The sequence below is a fragment of the Dipodomys ordii genome, unplaced genomic scaffold (genome assembly GCF_000151885.1).
Source record: "Dipodomys ordii isolate 6190 unplaced genomic scaffold, Dord_2.0 Scaffold119, whole genome shotgun sequence".
Taxonomy (NCBI): Eukaryota; Metazoa; Chordata; class Mammalia; order Rodentia; family Heteromyidae; genus Dipodomys; species Dipodomys ordii.
The window spans coordinates 4,749,544-4,770,981 of NW_012267335.1; the positions used below are offsets into that span (position 1 = coordinate 4,749,544).

At 44.4% G+C, this 21,438-nt stretch overlaps 2 protein-coding genes across 3 annotated transcripts; one reads left to right on the plus strand and one right to left on the minus strand.

Moving 5' to 3' along the window:
• The first annotated feature begins 668 nt into the window (after nt 1–668).
• On the plus strand, nt 669–7,252 carry Ucp1 (uncoupling protein 1 (mitochondrial, proton carrier)). Its single transcript, XM_013029519.1, has 6 exons — nt 669–1,000; nt 2,000–2,198; nt 3,680–3,880; nt 3,964–4,065; nt 4,984–5,164; nt 6,850–7,252. The coding sequence occupies exons 1-6, from the start codon at nt 875–877 to the stop codon at nt 6,962–6,964; spliced, it is 924 nt and encodes a 307-aa protein (XP_012884973.1). The 5' UTR covers nt 669–874; the 3' UTR covers nt 6,965–7,252.
• A 314-nt stretch (nt 7,253–7,566) lies between these two features.
• On the minus strand, nt 7,567–21,371 carry Elmod2 (ELMO/CED-12 domain containing 2). Of its 2 annotated transcripts, XM_013029553.1 has the most exons (9): nt 21,323–21,371; nt 20,724–20,871; nt 18,574–18,602; nt 18,028–18,125; nt 16,750–16,879; nt 15,834–15,967; nt 14,315–14,383; nt 13,476–13,609; nt 7,567–10,938 (listed from the first exon to the last, which is right to left on the minus strand). In XM_013029553.1, the coding sequence occupies exons 2-9, from the start codon at nt 20,863–20,865 to the stop codon at nt 10,793–10,795; spliced, it is 882 nt and encodes a 293-aa protein (XP_012885007.1). In that variant the 5' UTR covers nt 20,866–20,871; nt 21,323–21,371; the 3' UTR covers nt 7,567–10,792. The 2 variants fall into 2 exon arrangements, with proteins under 2 accessions (XP_012885007.1, XP_012885008.1); XM_013029554.1 differs by lacking the exons at nt 20,724–20,871; nt 21,323–21,371 and adding an exon at nt 18,845–18,968.
• Between the last annotated feature and the right edge of the window lie 67 nt (nt 21,372–21,438).

The following is a 21,438-nucleotide window of genomic DNA, read 5'->3' on the forward strand; positions in this document are numbered from 1 at the left end:
TTTTCAATGAGGATGCGCACCCTATTCACAGGTCCTGTGGGTTGGCAGGGGGAACGTTCTGGAAGGAAAGATCCGGTCCTTTCCCTTCTTTCTTCCTCTGACTCTTACTGCTTCCTACTTTTGTTTTCTAAAAGGACATTTTAAAACCGTTTTCCAGTGGATCGTTAACTGCTCCAAGGAAACCTTGGCGCAGAGAATAGGGACATCTCCCCCACGGGCCCCAGCCCCACCCACACTGCCATAGGTAAGGCCTGGGCGCGGCTAAGGGGCCACATTTTACACAGTTGGAAACAAAATCTGGAGGAAAGATGACTTTCCAGGAGTCACAGAGTCGCTAGGGCAGCGGCCCTGGCACAGGGCCCTGGCCTGTCCCTCCCGGACCGAGGGACCGCGGGGGCTGGGACCCAAGGGAGAACGGAGCGGTGAGGAGCGGGATGCGGGTTCATGGAAGGCTGAGGGCCGCGCCCTGTCCGTCATCCTGTGCCCCGAGGTGCCCGTCCGGGCTGTGGGATGTCCCCCGCCGTGCGTCCTGGGGCAGCAGGACGGGTTGGGGGCCCGGGACACGCCCCCGTCCGTCCTCCCCACGCCCCGCCCTCCCCACGCCCCGCTCCCACCGCCGGGATAAATCGCTCTCCGCGCCGGGCCGAGGCGCAGCGGTGCCCGGCAGCCGGGGCGCAGCGTGGGGAGAGGACCGGGACCCCGACTCTCTCTTGGTCCCCAGCGCGCAGCCCGGCCCAGCCATCGCCGCAGCCGCCGCCGCCGCTGCCGGACCCCATCCGGAGAGCCAGCGGAGCGAGCTCCGCCCGGGCCGGGGAAGAAGCGCGGCGAAGCGGACTCCACGTCGGGGGTCGCCGGCCGCGGGCGCTGAGCGGAGATGGCGCCGGCCGCCGCCCCGGAGGAGCACCCGACCATGGGCGTCCAGATGTTCTCGGCGGGGGTGTCCGCCTGCCTGGCCGACATCATCACCTTCCCACTGGACACCGCCAAAGTGCGCCTGCAGGTGCGTGGGGGCTGGGTCCGAGGCGGGACGCAGGGTGCAGGGCCACGGGGGGCAGGGCGCAGGGGCGCGGGGTACAGGACGCCGGGGCTGCAGAGGCGCAGGGGGCACAGGGGCCGCGGAACGCAGGGCACAGGGCGCAGGGGCACAGGGCGCAGAGGGCACAGGGCGCAGGGGGCACAGGGGCCGCGGGGCCGTGGAACGCAGGGCACAGGGCGCAGGGGCACAGGGCGCAGGGGCACAGGGCGCAGAGGGCACAGGGCGCAGGGGCACAGGGCGCAGAGGGCACAGGGCACAGGGGCGCGGGGCCGCAGGGGGCGCAGGAGTGGAGAGGTGCAGGGGGCAAGGGCGCAGGGGGCACAGGGGACACAGGGCCCAGCGGTGCAGGGGACAAAGGGCACAGGGGCGCAGGGAGCACAGGGGTGCAGGGAGCACAGGGCACAAGGGTGCAGGGGGCGTAGCGGGCAGAGGGCGCAGTGTCTCACATGCATGAAGGCCTTGGATTCGATTCCTCAGTACCATATACACAGAAATAGCCAAAAGTGGCACTGTGGCTCACGTGGTAGAGCGCTAACCTTGAGCAAAGGAAGCTCAGGGACAGCGCCCAGGCCCAGAGTTCAAGCCCAGGACTGGCCAAACATATAAAAAGTTAGATAGTCCAGGCTGGGACCCTTTAGAGTAGGACGGTGGGGGTTGTTTGTTTGTTTTTCCAGATAAGCTGAAGAATCAGGAGGACCAGGCTGGAGGGGGACCCTTGGGAAGATGGGGGCACAGGGGCTGTCAGCATCCTTCAGCCAGGAGTCTCTTATCCCCAGGCTCTTCAGGAACCGTCCCAGCCTGCTAGTGTAGGGAGACGGAGGCTGCCCGCGCGCTGCGCGCGCACACACACACACACACACACACACACACACACAAAACGAGGCAGCTTAGGTGTATAGTTGGTCCTCACCAAGTTCACCCCTCTCCTCGTACCCATGACCGCCATTCCCTCTTCATCTCCAGATTCAAGGGGAAAGCCCTACGTCCAGCGGCATCAAGTACAAGGGGGTCCTGGGAACAATCACCACGCTGGCCAAAACCGAAGGCCCCGCGAAACTGTACAGCGGGCTGCCCGCCGGCATCCAGAGGCAGATCAGCTCGGCCTCGCTGCGCATCGGCCTCTATGAAACCGCCCAGGAGTACTTCGCGGCCGAGACCGACAGTGAGCACCACCCCGCACCCCGCCTCACCCCCGGCCCCGAGTTTAGCTCTGCTCACTAACTGTAATCCAGGTGGGGCCGTGTAGCTCACACCTGTACTCCCGGTAACAATTCCTGGGCGGTTGGGAGATGGGAGGGTCCCCGTGCAAGGTTATCCTGGACAAAGAGTTCCTGAGACTTCATCTCAATCAATGAGCCAGGGCGGGGCCTATGTCTGTCACCCCACCTGGGTGGAAGGCAGGGAATCCGAGGATGGTGATGGTGATGGGTGGGGGGAGGGATATAGGACGATTTTTAGTAAAGCAAAAAGAGCTAGGGGCATGGCTCAAGGGATAGAGCACCTGCTTAGCAGATATAAGACTTTGAGTTCAAACCCCAGTACTGGGGGGGAATTAGCAAGCAAGGCTGGCCCCTGTAGCTCAGTGGTAGTGCTCTTACCTAGTGGACAAGGCCCTGGGTTCCATCCACAGCACCAGATCTCCCCCCCCCCAGCCCCCAAAAAGAAGCACCATACAAGGTAGTAGTTGTCATACAAATTGGAAAGAAAAACAGCAGCACTTGCACATGTTCTCTTCCTCAAATTGGAGCTTTTCTGTCTAGAAAGAAAAAGAAGTATGCAATTGATTTTTTTTTGGTCAGTTGTGGGGCTTGAACTCAGGGCCTGGGCACTGTCCCCGAGCTGCTGCTGCTTCTTTTTTTTGGTTGGTCTCAGGCTTGAACTCTGGGCCTGGGTGCTGTGTCTCAGTTCTTCAGCTCAAGGCTAGCACTCTACTACTTGAGCCACAGCACCACTTCCAGTTTTCTGAGGGGTTTATTGGAGATAAGAGTCTCACAGACCTTCCTGACCAGGCTGGCTTTGAACTGCAATCCTCAGATCTCAGCCTCCTGAGTAGCTAGGATTACAGATGTGAGCCACCGGCATCTAGCTTCTCTGAGCTTCTTTTGTTCAAGGCTAACACTCTACCATTTGAGCCACTATGGCACTTGTGGCTTTTTCTGTGTATGTGGTACTGAGGAATTAAATCCAGGGCGTCATGTGTGCTTGGCAAGCACTCTATTACTGAGCCTCATTCCCAGCCTTGCAAATTGATTTGTGAAACCCCTATTAAGGCAATTTGTTCACTGGGCTGTCCTTAACAATGAATCCAATAAACCGTGCCATCATTGGTAGCAGGAAGAAGAGGCAACATGGTGACATTGCTGGGGAAGGTTGACTCCAACCGCTAACCACAGAGGAGGGTTCAGATGAATTCTGGGAAGGACTAGGCCACTGTTCACAGAGACATGGCTTATTGCACCTTGAAAACCCTGATTTTCAAAGCGCTTCAATCAATGTTGTGCAGCCCAGCTATGATCTAGTCTATCTCCAACTGACATGAGGGAAGTAGAAAGATAGAAGAATAGAAAACTCTGAACCACTCAGAGTTAAAATGTGGGAGCATTAGAGGTCTTGACCGTTTTTGTCTTTTCTTTCTCTGGATAGAACCACCAAGTTTGGGAAACAAGATCTTAGCTGGCTTGATGACCGGAAGCGTGGCCGTGTTTGTCGGGCAACCCACGGAGGTGGTGAAGGTCCGAATGCAAGCACAGAGCCACCTCCACGGCCTCAAGCCTCGCTACACGGGCACCTACAACGCGTACAGAATTATCGCCACCAAAGAGAGCCTGTCGACGCTTTGGAAAGGTAAGTCACGGTGAGGCGGGCGACACAATCACCACAACTCCCGCGTCACACACCAGACTGAGCCCGTGGTGTTTTCTCTCCAGGGACCTCACCTAACCTGCTGAGAAGCGTCATCATCAACTGCACAGAGCTTGTGACCTACGACCTGGTGAAGGATTTCTTCGTGGGAAACAAAATCCTAGCAGGTAACTTCCTCGTGTGGACTCATCCCAAACGTGTCTGCGCATTTATAACTTCATCTCGGGGAATCTGTGGCCACATCGGTTATTTTTTAAAGCAATTTTTGTACATGAAATGTCACTTTTTGAGAAATGCAAAAAAAAAAAACTTTAAAAACTGAGCCCTATTCATTTTTGCCTACACTACGTTTTTGGCTGCTACCAAAAAAAATTAAATGCAACTGTATTTTTATATCAGCATAATTCTCATTTAACGTTAGTGTATGTACTTTGGTTAGACTCTTGTGCCTAACACAGCAGCATTCAGGAAATCTATCCACCACACCCTCTCTCCAGAAAGGCTGATTTTGTAGCAAGTTCATCACTGCTTTCCCTACCAAAACAAAAAGCAAAAACAAAAGTATGGGTGAATCTACAGCACAGACAGACATTGAAGTTCTGCTTTGATGACAACCTTACTGCAGCTCAAGTTCAATAATGGCAGGTGTTCGGTCCAGGCAGTGCTGAGAGTACTCTGAGCTCCCCTCTTACAGCCTACAGCATCCAGGCTTTCAGGTATTGCTTGAAAGCAAGCCACCAATTCCTCCGTGTCGTTGCTGCTGATATAGAAAAGCAAAGAGAATGCTGTGAGGTGGGGAAGTGGTAGAGCCCTTTGCACCTCACACTGGGTCATGGGTCACATTTTCCCATGATGCCCACGTAGCAGACATGAGGCCAGGACACACAGAAGCCTGAGTTGGTTTCCTGGAGCGTTTGCCATCCGTTATCCATGTTCTAGTGACCATCTTTTCCTAGCACAGGTGTAACCTTCATGTATGCAGATGACCTCCCGTTGTCAGCAGGTTTGTAAGGACGTGACAGATGACATGAGGATGCCCTCCCCCACCCCCAGTCCGATGTTGACTTCTTTCATTCATCTCCTAGACGATGTCCCCTGCCACTTACTGTCGGCTCTTATTGCTGGATTCTCCGCAACGCTCATGTCGTCTCCAGCGGATGTGGTGAAAACCAGATTCATTAATTCCCCGCCAGGACAGTACCTGAGCGTGCCCAGCTGTGCCATGAGCATGCTTACCAAGGAAGGGCCGACAGCTTTCTTCAAAGGGTAGGGACAGGATCTCCGTTGTCTGTCATGTTGTGTTTGGGGACACTGTTGTCCAGTAACAGTTGGCATGTCGCTTACCAACCTCACTTAACCCTTGACGCACTTCAGCACAGGTGGCTCCAGTCCACCAATTCCTGTGTCAGGAAGTAAAAAGCTGGGAGAGACACACTAGCTAGCCTTGTCCAGAGCTTCTTAAACATCAGGGCCCTTCCCCAAGACTGGAAATTTGAACATACTCTGTCGTGAGGTACAACTCTAGACCAGAGGGAGGTGAGAGGAAAAAAGATTTGATTTTCCTATTTTGACAGCCTTTTAAAAATTGCAGTTAGTTTTTGTGTCGGGAGCGCCGGGTTTGAACCCAGGGTGGCTCTCTGCTACCGGGATGTCTCCTTTTCAAAAATTCTATTAAAGCAAAACTAGAAAAAGTCATTGTTGCTGACCTAGAAAAATGATACAGAACTTGCTACGGGTCTAGCAGACTGATAGACTGTATTGGGCAACAGATGGAATTTTCCATAATGAAATATTCTATTGTACTGCAACTACCTTCCTGAGAAAATACAGTGTGAGCAAGGATTAGACTAGTAGCAAAATAGCAAAATTCCGAGCCCCTTTAAAATTGTAAGGCAGTGCTTCAGACCTTATAAAATAGGCACAAATGCACCATATGCATCATACAAAAAGCTCCAAGCACTTACTATATATATATATATATATATATATGTGTGTGTGTGTGTGTGTGTGTGTGTGTGTATCAGATATATATCATGGAAGTAGGTATGTGTGTGTCAGCAGTACTGGGGTTTGAACTGGGTCTGGCACTTGGCTAGGGCAGATGCATTACATCTTGAGCCATGCCTCTAGCACTTACTTATATGAATGTAAATGATACACATTATAAAGTTAACGGGAAATGGATATATCAGTTCTTTTTTTATTGTAGTTGTACAAAGGGGTTACCATTCCAACACATATGTTCTTAATCACTGAATAGTAATTTTTTTTCAAATTAGGGGACCTATGACACTATGGATTAATCTTGAAAACATTATGCCAAACAAAATAACTCTTACACAAAAAGACAAGTGTGATGGGGCTCCATATGGCCCCACCCTATTTTGGCTTTTAGATAGGGTTTCCTGTTTTTGCTCCGGCTGACCTCAGATCCTCTCACCTCTACCTCCTAGGTGTCCGAGACTATAGATAGTCACCACCGTGCCCGTCCTGGTGGGTTCTCACTTACTCCTTTTTTGCTCAGGCTGGCTGGGAACTGTGATCATCTCAATTGAGGCAAATGTGGTAAACAGGATTGCCAGGGTTTGTTATTTTGAAGCAGTCTAGGACACCGACTGGACACTATTTGGGGCAGAGGATAAATGAAAAATACTTCATTTAAATGGCAAGATGAGAAACGTAAAATGCTTGTAAAGGAAGAGCTTCAAGAATTCCAAATGGCCAGATGGCTGGCTAGGCAACATGTTCACACCTGTAATCCTAGGATACTGAGATCTAAGGATGCTCTGGCTCAAGTGGTAGAACACTAGCTTTGAGCAAAAGCTCAGGCATAGAACCCAGGATCTGAGATTAATTAAGCCCCAGAACCAGAGCATGTGCACACATGCGCGCACACACACACACACAGTGCATTCCAAAGACACTCATGATGGCGCCATGTGCTTTTCTAGATTCATGCCTTCCTTCCTGCGACTGGCATCCTGGAACGTCATTATGTTTGTGTGCTTCGAGCAGCTCAAACGAGAGCTGACCAAGTCCAGGCAGACTGTGGACTGCACCACCTAGGCAGACCGGGGCCTGCAGCACCCAGGAAGCCCTGCGCTGCCTCCCCAGGGAAAACCACCCTGTGGACAAACCCCACTGGAGCTCACCCTGCAACGCCCAGATTAGTCACTGCATTCGATTGACTATATGGGAATAAAATTGTGTGACTGAATAGGAGGCACATTCATTATCACTCCAACTGTTGGAAAACGGAAGCAAATATTACCATTTCCTTTTATTTATTAACCAGTTTTCAGTTCATATATTCAATAAAGTATTGCTAATACCTTTTAAGGTCGTCTTTTAGGGTGCACGCCTGGATTTGATGGTGAGGAATAAAGTGAGACCATGAAACTGCCCGACAGCAAGCCCGGGCTGTTATGTCGGGGAGTGGGGTGGGTGGGGTGCACGTGAAGCTGTGCTGCACGGTTGTCCTCTTGTGGCATGAGACTTGTGGCTGTGGCTAGTTTAGTCACATGATCTGTCAGGGATGAAGTAAATCTTCGCATCCTTCCACTGAAGCCAAATGATTTCTGTATATTCTAATTCCTCTGCAGCAGCACGACAGAAAATGAAACTAAGTGACTTAAGAAGGTGTGGGGAGGACAGAAAGACAGAAAGGCTTACAAGTTTAACCTTTTTATTTGCTCACTTAACATCACAAACAAAATGACATCACACTTCACACTACGACGTTTACTTAAATCTCAACTGATTTATCCAAAGTAGACAAAAAGTTAATTTAAGTTGCCAACTGGGCAAGAAATTTTCCTCCAGGGAACACTACTGCTTAAATATTGAAATACTTGTAAGAAAAACACAGCACTGCCCTCTAGCAGGAATGCGGCAGCTGGGTCTTACCTATACATTTTTAACTTTTCTCATCAGAAGCCGAAGACAGAAAAAAAAAAAAAAAAAACTCATGGTTTCCCTCGGTATACTAACAATTCCATTAACTTTCATCTAAAAATTGTTGTGTGGAGAGGTTCAGATTTAAAAAAAAAAAGGAAATTAAAGTTTCCCTGGTCTTGTTCACAGAGAAGTAAGGTGAGTATTTACTGTGAGAAGTTACCTGCTGGCTTCTACTGTTCCAAGGATAATAACACTGTCGTCATCCCAGCCAGCCTTCCTCTCCTGTGCCCGGCACCGCCATCTTTCCTGTTCTAGAAATAAGCCACCCTCCACCACTCAGATGAGGCTCAGCCTCTGAGCGAGTCTCTGACCAATTCTATCCCACTGAATGTTCTCAGAGAAGTCAGACAGTAGATGAACAATTTTGTGAGCACTGGAATAACAATAAGGAGTTCCTCCATTTTCACATAGAAAAATACATATAAATCCAAGTAGCTCTTAAAAGTAGAAAAAGATCAGGATGGGTATTTTTAAGAAAGCTTCTGATTTTGGAAGTATAAATAGTGCCAGTTGAAGACACAGATTTAATGTGTAGCTATAGTTCCACATTTATTCACAAGGGGGTCACAGATACAACCCGATTTCTCCCAAATCTTTAATGATTGTCTTAGGAAACATGGTCGGGCTTTTAGAGCTTTCCTGTCTGGTGCCATTTCTGCAAGCTGCACATATGGTGTCTCCTTCCATACTGACTCTACTTCCTGGATGCTAATGCAAATGTCATTATCCTGCGACTTTAATCCCATCATACTCTTACTACCCTGACATTTTACTAATGACAGAAAGATCCTAAATATGGATTTCACAATGACGTAAGAATCTGACATACAAGGTAGAATAAGGATGGCATGAACAATAGTGACACCATTATTCCTTTTCTGCCTATCAGCATCACCTGAGTCAGAATTCTGTCACACTCTGTGCACAGCTAGTGACGGCTTGCCTTGTGGATGTCCGAATTTCTAAATCTGTTGGTGGATTTCAGATCAAATTCTCTATAAATGGTTAATGATTACTCTGAGCAAAACCAAACAATGTCTGTAATGTACAAATAGGTGGATTTAATGAAGCATATTACTGAGAAAACCTTATGATATTTTCTGATCATCATTAGAATTGGTTTTTTCCCCTCCCATCTCTGAAAGGGGAAAAACTTATTTGAGCAGAACCCTTCTGTACTTCAAGCACTTTTATTATGCAGACTAATAAAGATTTAAATTACTTCAAGATCTCAGCTATTCAAAGATCAAAAACTAAACATAAGTATTTTTAGCACTAAATTAAAGACAAACAACATTGCTTTCCATGGACTACTAACACCTTATACAATGAACTTCCATAGTTAATGCCTGATCTGGCTTGGATTTTGCTACACATCCTGAAACTCTAGCTAGATGAGAGAGAAAGCACCAGAATATTTTTTGTTAGTAAATATGTTACCAAGGTTGAGAAGTTCCCCACGGGACATCAAGTATTACATTCCTGTAACAGTGGAAAGCTAAATCACTACCATTATAATAAAATGAACCAAGTTTTAAAAATACTTTCATCTTACAGAGGAAAAAATTTTAATCCATGCACTTCAAGGTATGTGCTATGTAACACTGCATCTGTGGGTTTCCCACTGGACGTTTGCTCTCTCTTGTCTCTGACAAGTCTGGAGACTGAAGCTCTTCAACAGCTATGAGCAACAGAAACAAAGTATGAATCCTGCCTGTCACGCCTGATGGACAAACATCCCATGAAACAATGTGCAAACATTGTTTAAGTTACCATGTAAACCAGGTTTCTGTAAGGAGACCTCAGCCACTGGATGAGCTTTCTTATCTTTAAGTTCTTCGAGGCCGACTGGCGATGAGGAGAAATGTCCACAGCACACCAAGAACTCATCCTATGAGGCTCTCATCACAGCACATGCTACCTCCTGAGCCCTGAGGAGAACAACGCTCTACAAAACGCACAGTCAGCATCCTCAAGCTGTTAACAACCCCATTCAGTTCAGGTCCAAAGTCATTTCCAGAAACACCAGGAAGTCAAAAGCCAAGTTACTGGCAGTCAATACACCTAGGATGCTTAACCAAGGCTTATCGAAGCTTTCCTTTTGCTTCTCAAAACAAACTTTCTTTTGAAAAAAAAATGAGATTTTTCTTGGCAATATCATTTGCTTTTCATAAACACACAGATAGGTTCTCACAGCAAAGCACTAAGGTTCTTAACTGAAAAAATGCAAACACAGAACTTATTAACAAAGTCTTAGGGAAACACTGTTATACTTTAAAGCATGTTATTCTAATACAAATAAGATGGTCACCAATCCTGTCATTCACTCATTTCTCCTAAGTAATCAGAGAAACCAAAAGAGAGGCCGTTATTCCCACGGTCTCCCCTCCCCGCTCCTGGCCATCTCCAGACTCTGGTTGCTACCAGTGATGAGGGGCTGGGATGGAAACAAAGGATGCCACAGAGGAGGACCTGGTGCTAATCGGCCCAGAAGCACAAAGAATGCAAAGCCAATGAAAAAACATGTATTTCTGGACCCAAACCTAAAATCCTTGAAGAGCACTGAAAAACATCTCAACTTGATAGCTATCGCACATCAAAAAGATGAAAACAGATTTGTACACAATTTCATCAACCAAGTGACAAATACCTGATTTATACTTTGACATGAATGGGCTAAGTCCTAAGTTCCCGACTGTAGTGGTAAGACCCTACAGAGGGGTCTTTGGAAGGATAAGGTACCTTTGGAGAGCAGTGTATCAACATAAACTGTAAACATACACTGATTGTCCACTAGCTTTCTTAAATAGAATTTCTGAAGAATTTTTGTAGGAAATTATATATAAGAGTGTAATTGATCAGATAATTTCTATTACAACGTATAAATTCTGTTGTGTGTGCAAAAATGTGGTAGAAATAGAAGCTTCTATGGATGGTTTATATTTTTAAAGTAAGTACTACATTGCAATCCATTAACAGTCTTTTAATCTTTTCGTGAAACTTCTCTCTATATAGGTTGAAATACATAATGCTTTCTGGTTCTTCTTCAAACCAAAACTTGTCAAATTCATAGACAAGATAACCTGCAATAAAAGAAAAAACATGTCACTCTCATTAATAAAATTATAAACCACTCAGTTTTACAAGTAACTACCCCCTTACATTCCATATTAGGATGCAATCATCAAAATAGCATTAAAAGTATTAGGAACTTGCTGTTTTCAATGACTTTTCTCAGCACCAGTGACTTTACAAAACTGCACCTGCCCAGTTTCAGAGAAAAACTTAAAAAAAGAAAATTCCATTTCAGTAAGATTGGTCACAATGTAAACACTATAGTTAGAAACTAGCCCATTCCAAGACTACATACAGCTTCAAAAATTCAATTTGATAAAGATTTCAGATTGATCTTTTGGTATATGCTAAACCAGATTTTTGACAAGTAGGAAATGTAAGAAAATCAATGAAGCCTATGGAAAAATTCCATTTGCTTCTCAGCTCTAAAAGATGGACTAAAGATAGCAGTCTTATTATTTTTAAATACTATTTTCTATCTTTGATTGAAAATGCATTTGGGGCCTAGATTCATACAACCGTATATGGACAGAAATTACTCACAAATGTACAACTGAGCAGGGGCTCTCCCTCAGTTCCATCTCTAATACAGCAAAAACTTTGGAAATTAATACACATTGTGGACAGAAGGGGGAAATGCGACAGCTGTCCAGAGCTGCCTCGTATGCACTTGCAGGGAGAGACACTGGCACATTCCTAGCCAGTTCTGGTTTATTTCCTCAGATTTATCTGTGTTTACATTCATTTCATTCATCCGTGGATTCTTTTAGTTCTGCTTTTTGAGACTACTATGTATCCCTGTGATCCCAGGCTGGGCTTTTACTGGAGCCCTCTTGCCTCAGCCTCTGGAGTGCTGGCTAATGGGTGTGCGAGACCTGCAACAGCCCAGTCAAGAAGACTGCCATGACTGTAGACTCTGAGTGTATGTAAGTGCATGCACGCATGTGGTGTGCGTGTTGTGTGTGTGTGTGTCTGTGTGTGTATGGCCAAAGCTAAGTCTGGAAGGATACCACGGCTCAGATCACACAGGGTTTATGAATGAGGATCCTCTGAAGAACTCTGTGAGTGAAATGGCTAGATTTTCATTTTAAATAACCCGACATCCTGTGTGGACAATTGAAGAGTTTCGACACACAGAGGATGAGTTAAAAGGTTACTACAGTAATCAAATAACAAAGATGGAAGCTACCATGTAGTTCCACATGGGAGGGAGAGGCGCAGACAGAGGAAGGGAGACTGAGGATGTAGATGGGAATGAAGGGGTAAAGGCGGGAGGGCGATGGCGGACTGTGACACGGACACCTTTGACACAGGCTGAAGTTACGATACAACCACGCATTGGTGAAGTTTGCCATATCCCCACAACACGCAGTAACGTTCCAGAAACACAAAAAGATGAAGGAAAGTAGAGCGTGAGGCTCGGTGACATGCAAACTCACTGCTCGCGACAGCTTCAGAGAGTGAACTGATTCAACAAACCCTCACTATCCCACCGCTGCCCCCATACGTGTTAGTGACAGTAACAACTGTGTGGGCCCAGCCTGCTACAGAAAACCTGGCCTTGAAAAACAGCAGGTGAAGTCCAAAATGATTTTTTCTTACAAAGTAACAAAAATACAGACATTCTATTCAATGTACATTATATAAAAACTGCACTACGTCCGCTGAGGCACGGACGGCGGGGAGGACGACGCGAGGGGTGGTGACCAAGACACCCGGCATTCGGGTCTACACTGAAAACTCTGTGCAACTGTTTAATTAAAAAATATTAAAAAGTCAAGTCGTAGGGGCTGGGACGGTGGCTCAGAGGTAGAGCGCTTGCCTTGCATGCATGAGGCCCTGGGTCCGATTCCTCAGCACCACATAAGCAGAAAAAGCTAGAAGTGGCGCTGTGGCTCAAGTGGTAGAGAGCTGGCCTTGAGCTGAAGAGCTGAAGGACAGCGCCCAGGCCCAGAGTTCAGGCCCCACAACCAACCAAAACAAAACAAAAAATCAAGTAACAACCATGCTGCTGATCACATATATGGTATATAACATGTGAGCACCGTTATATATTACAGACTGTGATAGACAATTTGCTCCAGGAAAGTTAGAATGAACTTGTGACTTTAAATGAGCATCATTATTCCACAATACTGTAAATTTCCGAATTTAAAAAAAAATAAAAAAAAATCAAGTAAGAAAAATAATCTTCAAAGGTCTACACCTTTGATTCCAGAGCACTCATTATAGATTTAAAAAGAGAAAATTCATTTTGTAGGAGGCTAGGAAGTGAATGTCTACAGAAAATCTGTATGACTGCTAAATCTGTACACGTAGTACTTGCCTTATCAAATTCCTTTTTATGAGTAAATATAGAGTGAAGTAAAAAATACGCTTAGAGACCCATGTACTATTATTTTCTTAGCCTTCAAAGATCTTACATAGTACATATAAGTATGAAGCTTTCTCTGTTGGTAGAGATAGTAGAGGAAATCCATTATGCCTTCCTTACGGTTTGACAATTCTCTAGTGAAATCTAGTATTAGCTTGTTGTAATACTCACAGTAAAACTGATGGAAGTGTTCCATTGTTGGCATACCAGGAACAAAGTTGTAGAGATGAAACTTCAATGCTTCGCTCTTCAGTAAGCTATAAGCCATCTCTGTAAGATTGATTCCAACTATTGCATAAGAATACCTATGTCAGAAACATTACCAGTTATACCAGCTAGCCAAAAAGCTCACAAAATAAAGTTAAAGTTAGACAAGGAATTGGGAAAAAGTGAAGGAAGTTTAATATGGATTTTACAATAACCTCTACATAATATTAAAAAAAAAAAGGATGGATCCAAAACACTTTTTTCCCTAAAGCTTCTAGATAGAAGCTAAGAAACAAAAAAAATAATTTGTTTATATGACACATAAAAAGAAAACTACATTCACCAAATCTCATTGATATACTGACATTTTCTTTTCCCTTCCCAACGTATTAATTTCTAACATCTAACATTATTATGATTTTTCAGGATCATCAGAACATAAACATAATGATAGAGCTAGTAATTTGACTTCAATTTGCATTTCACTTTATAATTCTGAAGCTATTTGTCATTTTGCTGTTTCAAAACTATTTTCTATTCCAAATTTCAAGTGTATTCCTGGAGAAAAAAAATCTCCATTTTATAAACTATCTCTTATGACAAAGATTTATAGAAATAAATGTAAAATTCACTTGTGATCATGATCTACTTTAAAAATAATGTGTCATGTAACTACCTTACACAGTAAAGCATATCCATTAGAAATTAGTAAAAGCATATCAATAGAAATACCGTGAAAGACCTTTAAACCATGGTTATCTTAAATGCCAGAGACGAGTTTCTTTAACCTGTATGCAGCTTACCCTAATTTTGGATGGTTTGCGCGGGAAAGAATCTGATGAGCCTCCTTGGTGTACTTCTCACTGAAATACCTACAAGTGTTTAGAGACAATCATGAAAAGGCAGCAGGCCCCAGCTTCAGACACCAGAGCAGGGGGGCACTGTGAGGAGGATAGCCCTGGCTCTCGGGCTCCACCCACCTCCACCTCAGGCACTTGTGTGACTCACAAGATGTCCTGGGTCAGTATTTAACCTGGTGGATCTAGCCTGTTCAGCACGACCATAGGCTCTAGGCAAGACTTGCCTTACCTACAAAACTGCCTAAACAGACTTCCAATCTGTTTAAAAAAAAAACAAAAAACAAAAAAACACCACCTCTACAGAGTTCATGCTCTGCACTGTTTATTCTATCTGTATAAAACGGTCAAAACGCACGTATTAGGGTGCCCTGCCTCTCACCTCAGCCTGCGCCTAGTACTGCCAGCAAGTCTGCTTCGGCTCATACCGTTTTCAGTGCACTCAAAAGAAAGCCAGGATCCTTCTTTTGCACCCCAAGCCCCCCAAACCCCCTACTTGGCCAACAGTCCAGTTAATACACCGGCAGTAAAGCCAAAGTATTAGCAGGTACAAGAAAAAAAACAAAAAGCCACCTGTTTGTAGGCTCACATATATCCTTTTGGTGTACATCAGTGTAAACTTTTGAGTTTGTAAAAACCGGGCAAACTTTGGGCTCACCTCACATGTGGTAGTATGTACACAGGTACAATAAAATTTTAACAAAATACCTAGTTTCTTTGATCCTCAAATTAATCTATAAATCCACAATCAACAGAGTCCTGCTTAGTTTAAGACTCTCCTACATACTCTCAAGTTTTCTACTTTAACCCTGAGTTGACTCTAAAATGCCCTTAGTAGGCTGTTACACTTAAAAAAAAAATTGTTATCTTTCAGTTGTGATTTAACAAAGCAGTCTATGAATTTCACTCCTTTCTGCACACAACTCCTTATCAGCAATAAAACTACTCAAAGCAGTCAATCTGCCTTGGGTATGGTGGTTCATGCCTGTAATCCCAGCACTCAGAAGACTGAGGCAGAAGGATCATGAGTTTAATTAAGGCCAGCCTGAGCTAACAGTATCAAATAAAAAGAGATGGAGTCCACTCAGGCTCTAGGTCAGGGATTTACATCACTTGTTAGCACAGGTGGAGAACAGAAAGAGACTTCCTCCTTCTATCTGTTCTGATTTCTCCAAATGGAATGAGAGACCAGAGAGGACACAAAATTCTTTTAAAAGGAGGCCAGAAGGAAGAAGACAATCTCTCTTTCTCTGTGTGTGTGTGTGTGTGTGTGTGTGTGTGTCTCTCTCTCTCTCACACACACACATATGCAGTTCTGAGGTTTTCACATTATGGTCAGCATGTCAGTAAACACTGGCCCTGCAGTTATTAAACCCAAGATAGTCTGAAACAATGCTTTCAAGAATTTCGCTGGATGGGAGATGGTGTGGAATCACTGGGAGAAGAGAGCGTCTACTCCACTTACACCAGGTTGATCAAGCCCAGGATGCCCATGCCTCTGAAGTCAGTTTTGGGATCGTCACCCTGGAAACCAATGTCAGCCCACTGCTTGGAGATTCTTGACTTCAACTTACTCGTGGGCATCAGAAGATTCCAGAGCTGTAAGAATATGCTTGCACGTTACAAATAATACTGGTGGTATTAATTTGCCAAGATAATTTTTTTCTCATAACTTAATCACATATATATATATATATTACTTTCAACTGAAGTTTTGTAGACAAATTATAAATTCAACAAAAAAATAGTTTAAGAACTTTAATCATCTTAAGTACTGTAGCAGATTTATTCCAATGAAAATGACTTTTAGGTTTTGAAAAGGTAGCAAGTAATACCCAGAAATCTAAAATAATGTCTTTATTCATAATTAAAACCCTTATGCTAGAATTGCTAAACTGCTTGCTTAAGAACACAGTACTAAGCATGAAGAAAAAGTGAAAGTTCTGAAAAATCTTTATTTATCTTAATGTTTAATCTATCATGGCATTATTTGGCAATTAACATTCTGTGAATCCCAAAAGATTTCAGAGCATCGAGATATACCAAGCTCACAGTATAATTTATATAAAAACTGGAGGGAAATCTGAGGCTGTGGACTCACATTTTTTGGTTGAAAAGAATGTTCTTTATGGATTTATAACCAACTTTAGGATTATAAGCATTAAAATGAAATTTGAATATGTTTTAATGATATTTATCAATAAGTCATAAAAACTGGCTAAAAATTGTTCACATTCATGAAATCAAGTATGAGAAAAATTTCCAAGAAGCAAAGAAACCAGAAAGTTTAACTAAGCCTCTGGAATGTTCCTAGACTGTACTCAGGTCAAGACTAATTTCTCCAGTGTTCAATCACTTAAATACAGAAAATAATAATTTACCTTGAGGAGTAGCTTCTCATGGTGTGCATTATCAGAATCATACGGCCTTTTCCTCACATTTTCTACATCCAAATAGAGCTGTTTATACCCTGTTATCTGCAGTAAGCATGCTCTCATGCAGATTTTAAAGCTGAAATGATGAAATGATTATTATTATTTTTTAATCAGACCTTCTTATCATTGTAATGTCTGGCACAGTTTGTGGCTCCTATGTCTACTTAGAAAGCACATCCTGGCTCTTGGGAGGCATCAAGAGCCTCCTTAAATAGCACACACTGCATAGCATTGCCTAAGACATAAGACAGGCCTACAAAGACACCAAGCTGTGGCAGGAACGGCCAACCTGGTGACGGCAAGGCTCTGTCCTCTCTTGCCTTTCCTCTGGGCAGTCCAAGCATTCCCAGATCTTCATGCCAGGGGACACTGACACACCTCACTTCCATGTAGTCCACAACAGGTCGTCTCTTTGCCCAACACCCTATCTCTCCTGAAGAAAACACCTCTTTCTAAAGTGAGCCTCTAAATCTATTAATGACTTCACGAGCCAGTAGTTCCCCAAGCCAGAGCACTCCAAGTTCCGATCCACCTTCCCTGTCAACGCCATACATCAGAAGGTCCCTAAGCCAATCTCTAATCTCTGAAATGTCCCTGAAAGCAATTCTCAAGTCACTAATCACCTGCTTTATTCATGGCTTAGCCATTTCTTGCTTAAATGATTCACTTTCCTAACTTCTTTCCTCTACCAGCTTTGCTTTAATCTTAAACACTTATCTGATAGTGGAGCTTGTAAAAAGACAGAAGACAACTCTAAATCTGTCAGAACAGCCTTGATGCTAGACAGTAAACCAACCTGCAATGATCTGCCACCTCCTGTAGTGGGCTACTGAGCCCACTGCAGCACTGAGGTCTAAGGCTGGACAGAGAGCTCCGTGGGAGGACTGAGCAAGGCCCACACTGGAGGAAGACTTCACAGGAGGAAAACATGAAAACTCAACTCTGAAGGCCAAAGTTATTTAACCTTGGGAGAGGGATGGCCTGCTACCTTGACCAAGGCAGAAGGCAGATTAGGAACAGTGAGGGCCTGGGAACCTGGAGCCAGGCTTCAGCTCTGCATCTGTCACTCACTGCTTGGGACCTCCCTCGCTGCCCAGACCTTGGCTGCTCATCCGCTGGGTTAAGGGTGAAGCTGATCAGCTCTGGAGCTCACAGCTGCATGTGAGCCCAGACCCCACAGGTTATAAATGCTCAACCAAGAAGGAAAATGAGAGAACAACACACCTTGTGTCCTTCTCAGGGTTAATATTCTTCACCTTCATTATATCCTTAACACATCTGTCCACTTCACTCTCAGCAACCCGAGTTGCTTTCTGTAAAATCTGTTTGTATGGAAGAAAGCTGAATGAGAAGAAGCCCTTATAGCTGAAAAAAAAAAGGCCTTTTAACTCCTAATTTAACCCAATTTAACCTCCGTGCTGGTACTGGGGCTTGAACTCAGGGCTTCTCCCTCCTGCTTGGCTTTTGGCTCACAGCTGATAGTCTATCACTTGAGCCACACCTCCAGTTCTTCAAAAACCTCTGTGTATGAAACACACACACATACACACACATATACACACAAGCACATACATACAGACACATATATACATACACACACATAAACACACATGTGTTTTGAGAATTATTTCTAGAGAGAGAAAATCTCACTTAAGTTTTCTTTATAGCAAAATCACTAGGCAGGACACTAAAAATAATTTTAAACTTAAAGCCTTTTTTTTTAACAACAACTAAAACTAAGTTTCTGAGAATTAGTAGGGTCTTTCTTACCTTATTCTTGGAGTATGTCAAGGAATTTTCTGAAATAATAAAAAAAGAAAGAACATTACCATTTACGTGCAGTTTTCAAATTATTCCATAAACACACTATAAAATAATAAAATACTTTTAAGTCACTTTCAAAGTTGGAGAAGATACAATTTCTATATGAATCACATGGCAAACACTTTAAAATTCTATATTATAGTGTACAGTATACAAAAGAATGTGTAATTCAAAAGATCTTAACCATAACATAACAAGCCAAACAGGTGACACCAACCTAGTTTCCTCAGAATCCTGTGTTTCAGTGAAGTCCCCAAAGTGTAAGAATAGCTCAGGTCCCAGATATTCATCTGAAGACTACAGTGAGTGCTGTCTACTATGTTCCCTTCCACTGAAAGCTGTCAGTAGTGTTGAGATTTAAGGCACTGGCAATAGTACAAGAACAAAAGAACAGGAGGTGGCGGTGCTGCAGATCAAGTGGTAGAGCGCTAGCCTTGAGCTGAAGAGCTGAGGGACAGCAGCCAGGCCCAGAGGTCAAGCCCCACGACCAAAAAAAAAAAAAGAACAAAGGGACGAAGACTAGATTATGTGACTATCCTAAACCTAAAGAACAGGATAACTTCTCCACTTTTGGCTTCAAGAATGACAAGCACATTTTCACTAGTCTAGTAAAAATTTTGACTGGCACACACAATAATAAGTTCCTTTTTGTAGGCAATTTGAACAATCCAAGAAGAATGTTTTTGTCCCAAAGTAAAGCTTTGTCGTAAGTTCTTTCCCCACATTACAATACACATACCAAGCAGCCTGCAGAGATTTCTTATCAAAAAGTACTTTGTTCTGAGCAGTCAAAAGGGCAAGTCAAAAGAGCAGGGTATAATTTAAGTCAGCTCTAGGCTGTAAGAACTAGGGAAGTAAGTAAACCTCAATCACCCATCACCGGAGGCAGCTTGTCATTAGACCAGTTACACACCAGTCATGCAGAATACCGTCCTCTCATTTCTCATCTGGATAACACAAGTCATGATTTTCCACTTAACATAATATCATGAGCTGCAGGGGTGGTTTCCAGGTCCTCCTTATCCTGGCCAAAAAAAGAGAGATGCCCAACACATTTCTCACCCATCTATGGTCTAATTTAGGGAATAAGTATTGAAAAATTGGCATATTTTAGAAGGCAAGAGAGTAGGATTGTTAAAACTAGAATGAAGGTGAAAATACAAGCCACATCTGGATTATAAACTCTCTACTGCTGCATTAAAAAGAAACACACAACATTAATTTTAATAAACTTAACAAGCCCAAAATACCATCATTTATAATCAATGAGAACATGCACTGCATATAAGTAGCTATTAATAAGACATTTTTACAATTTTTTGGTGTACCAGGAGTTGAACTCAGGGTCCTGAATTTTCACTAGGTTTTTTTCCTCCCCATTCATGGCTGGAGCTCTTCAACTTGGGCCATATCTCCAGTCTAGCATTTTGCTAGTTAATTGGAGAAAAGACTCTCTGGGACTTTTGCCTAGGTGACTTAGATTATCAGTTTCCTGAGTAACCAAGCTTTTGACCTTCTTTTCTTATATAAAGGCTTTGAATCCCAGTGTGTACCTTATAGCACAGTGCATCTCAGACACGTCACATTTCAAGAGAGCAGTAACCAGCTGGCTACAAGTAATAGGACCCGACTGCAGATTTGGAGTCTTAATCTTCACAAGGGGCATTAATCCCATATGGGATTAATGGGTATGAAATTAAGAGATGGATGAAGTATAAAACTGAATCTAGACCATGACACTCCTTCCAGCACTAGTCTATATTAATTTGTAGTTTTCAAAGGGATATAGTAGTCTCAATTTTTTTTCTCTAGAACAATTTAATCTATAATCTGAAGAACTACTGATATATGGAAGAACCTAGACTAGATTCTTCTTTGCACAGATACGGACTTTGTAGTCAGGTTTTTGTTCTTTTCTTTATCTATAATGTAGCTTTAGAAATACAGAGACTCAAAGATTACCAAGTTTATGAAACTCAGTTTAAGTGACTTGTCCAGAATATATAAGGAATCCACTCTGCCTGTGGGAAGTGAGAAAAGATATTCGTTCTGAGTTAAATTTTTAGCAGTTTTAGGTATTTCTGTTGTAACATTACCTATCCTGTGTGTCCTCTGTGCACCCACACAGGTATCAAAAATGCGCTGTAATTCACACTTTCCAGTCATCTGTCGTAAGAGCCATTTCATCCAAAATCGAAAAAAGTGCCCATAGAAGAACTCCCATAAAGAAATTAACATTCTTTCCTGGAAAAGGAAATACGTCAAGTAAGCTGTAAGCTTAAATTAAAAAAAAAATTGTACTCTGTTCCACACACCGAATCTGAAATTCTGTGGATACTATGGATTCCTGCCTCTGCTCGGACCTCCAAGCAAACGGTGCCAGGGTGCTCCGCAGCCTGGGCGCGGTGACGGCCGGCCAAGCGGGTCCGGGGGTCGCTTTCAGAAAGAAACCCTAACAAAAGGCGGGCGGGGGAGCTGGGCGGGTTCCCCGGCGGCGGCTCCGCGGGCACGGGGCCGCGCGGGCAGGCTTGCTCTGGCGTCCCGTTCTGGGTGTGCGGGGTGCGGGTGGCACTCGGGACGGGAGCGCGGCCGGGGAGGGAGGGCGGCGCGCTGGGTAACCCCGGCGGGCGCGGGCGCCGGAGGAACCGGGAGCCCGGCTTTCATCGGGAGCGTGCGGGCTGGACGGACACCGCACCTGGCAGAACGGACGGTTTCCCTCTCGGTGGACGAACGGCAGAAACACCCAGCGGCTACTCCCGGAGGAAGTCCGAGCCCCCGGCTCCCCGACCTCCGCTCTCCCTCCCGGGTAAC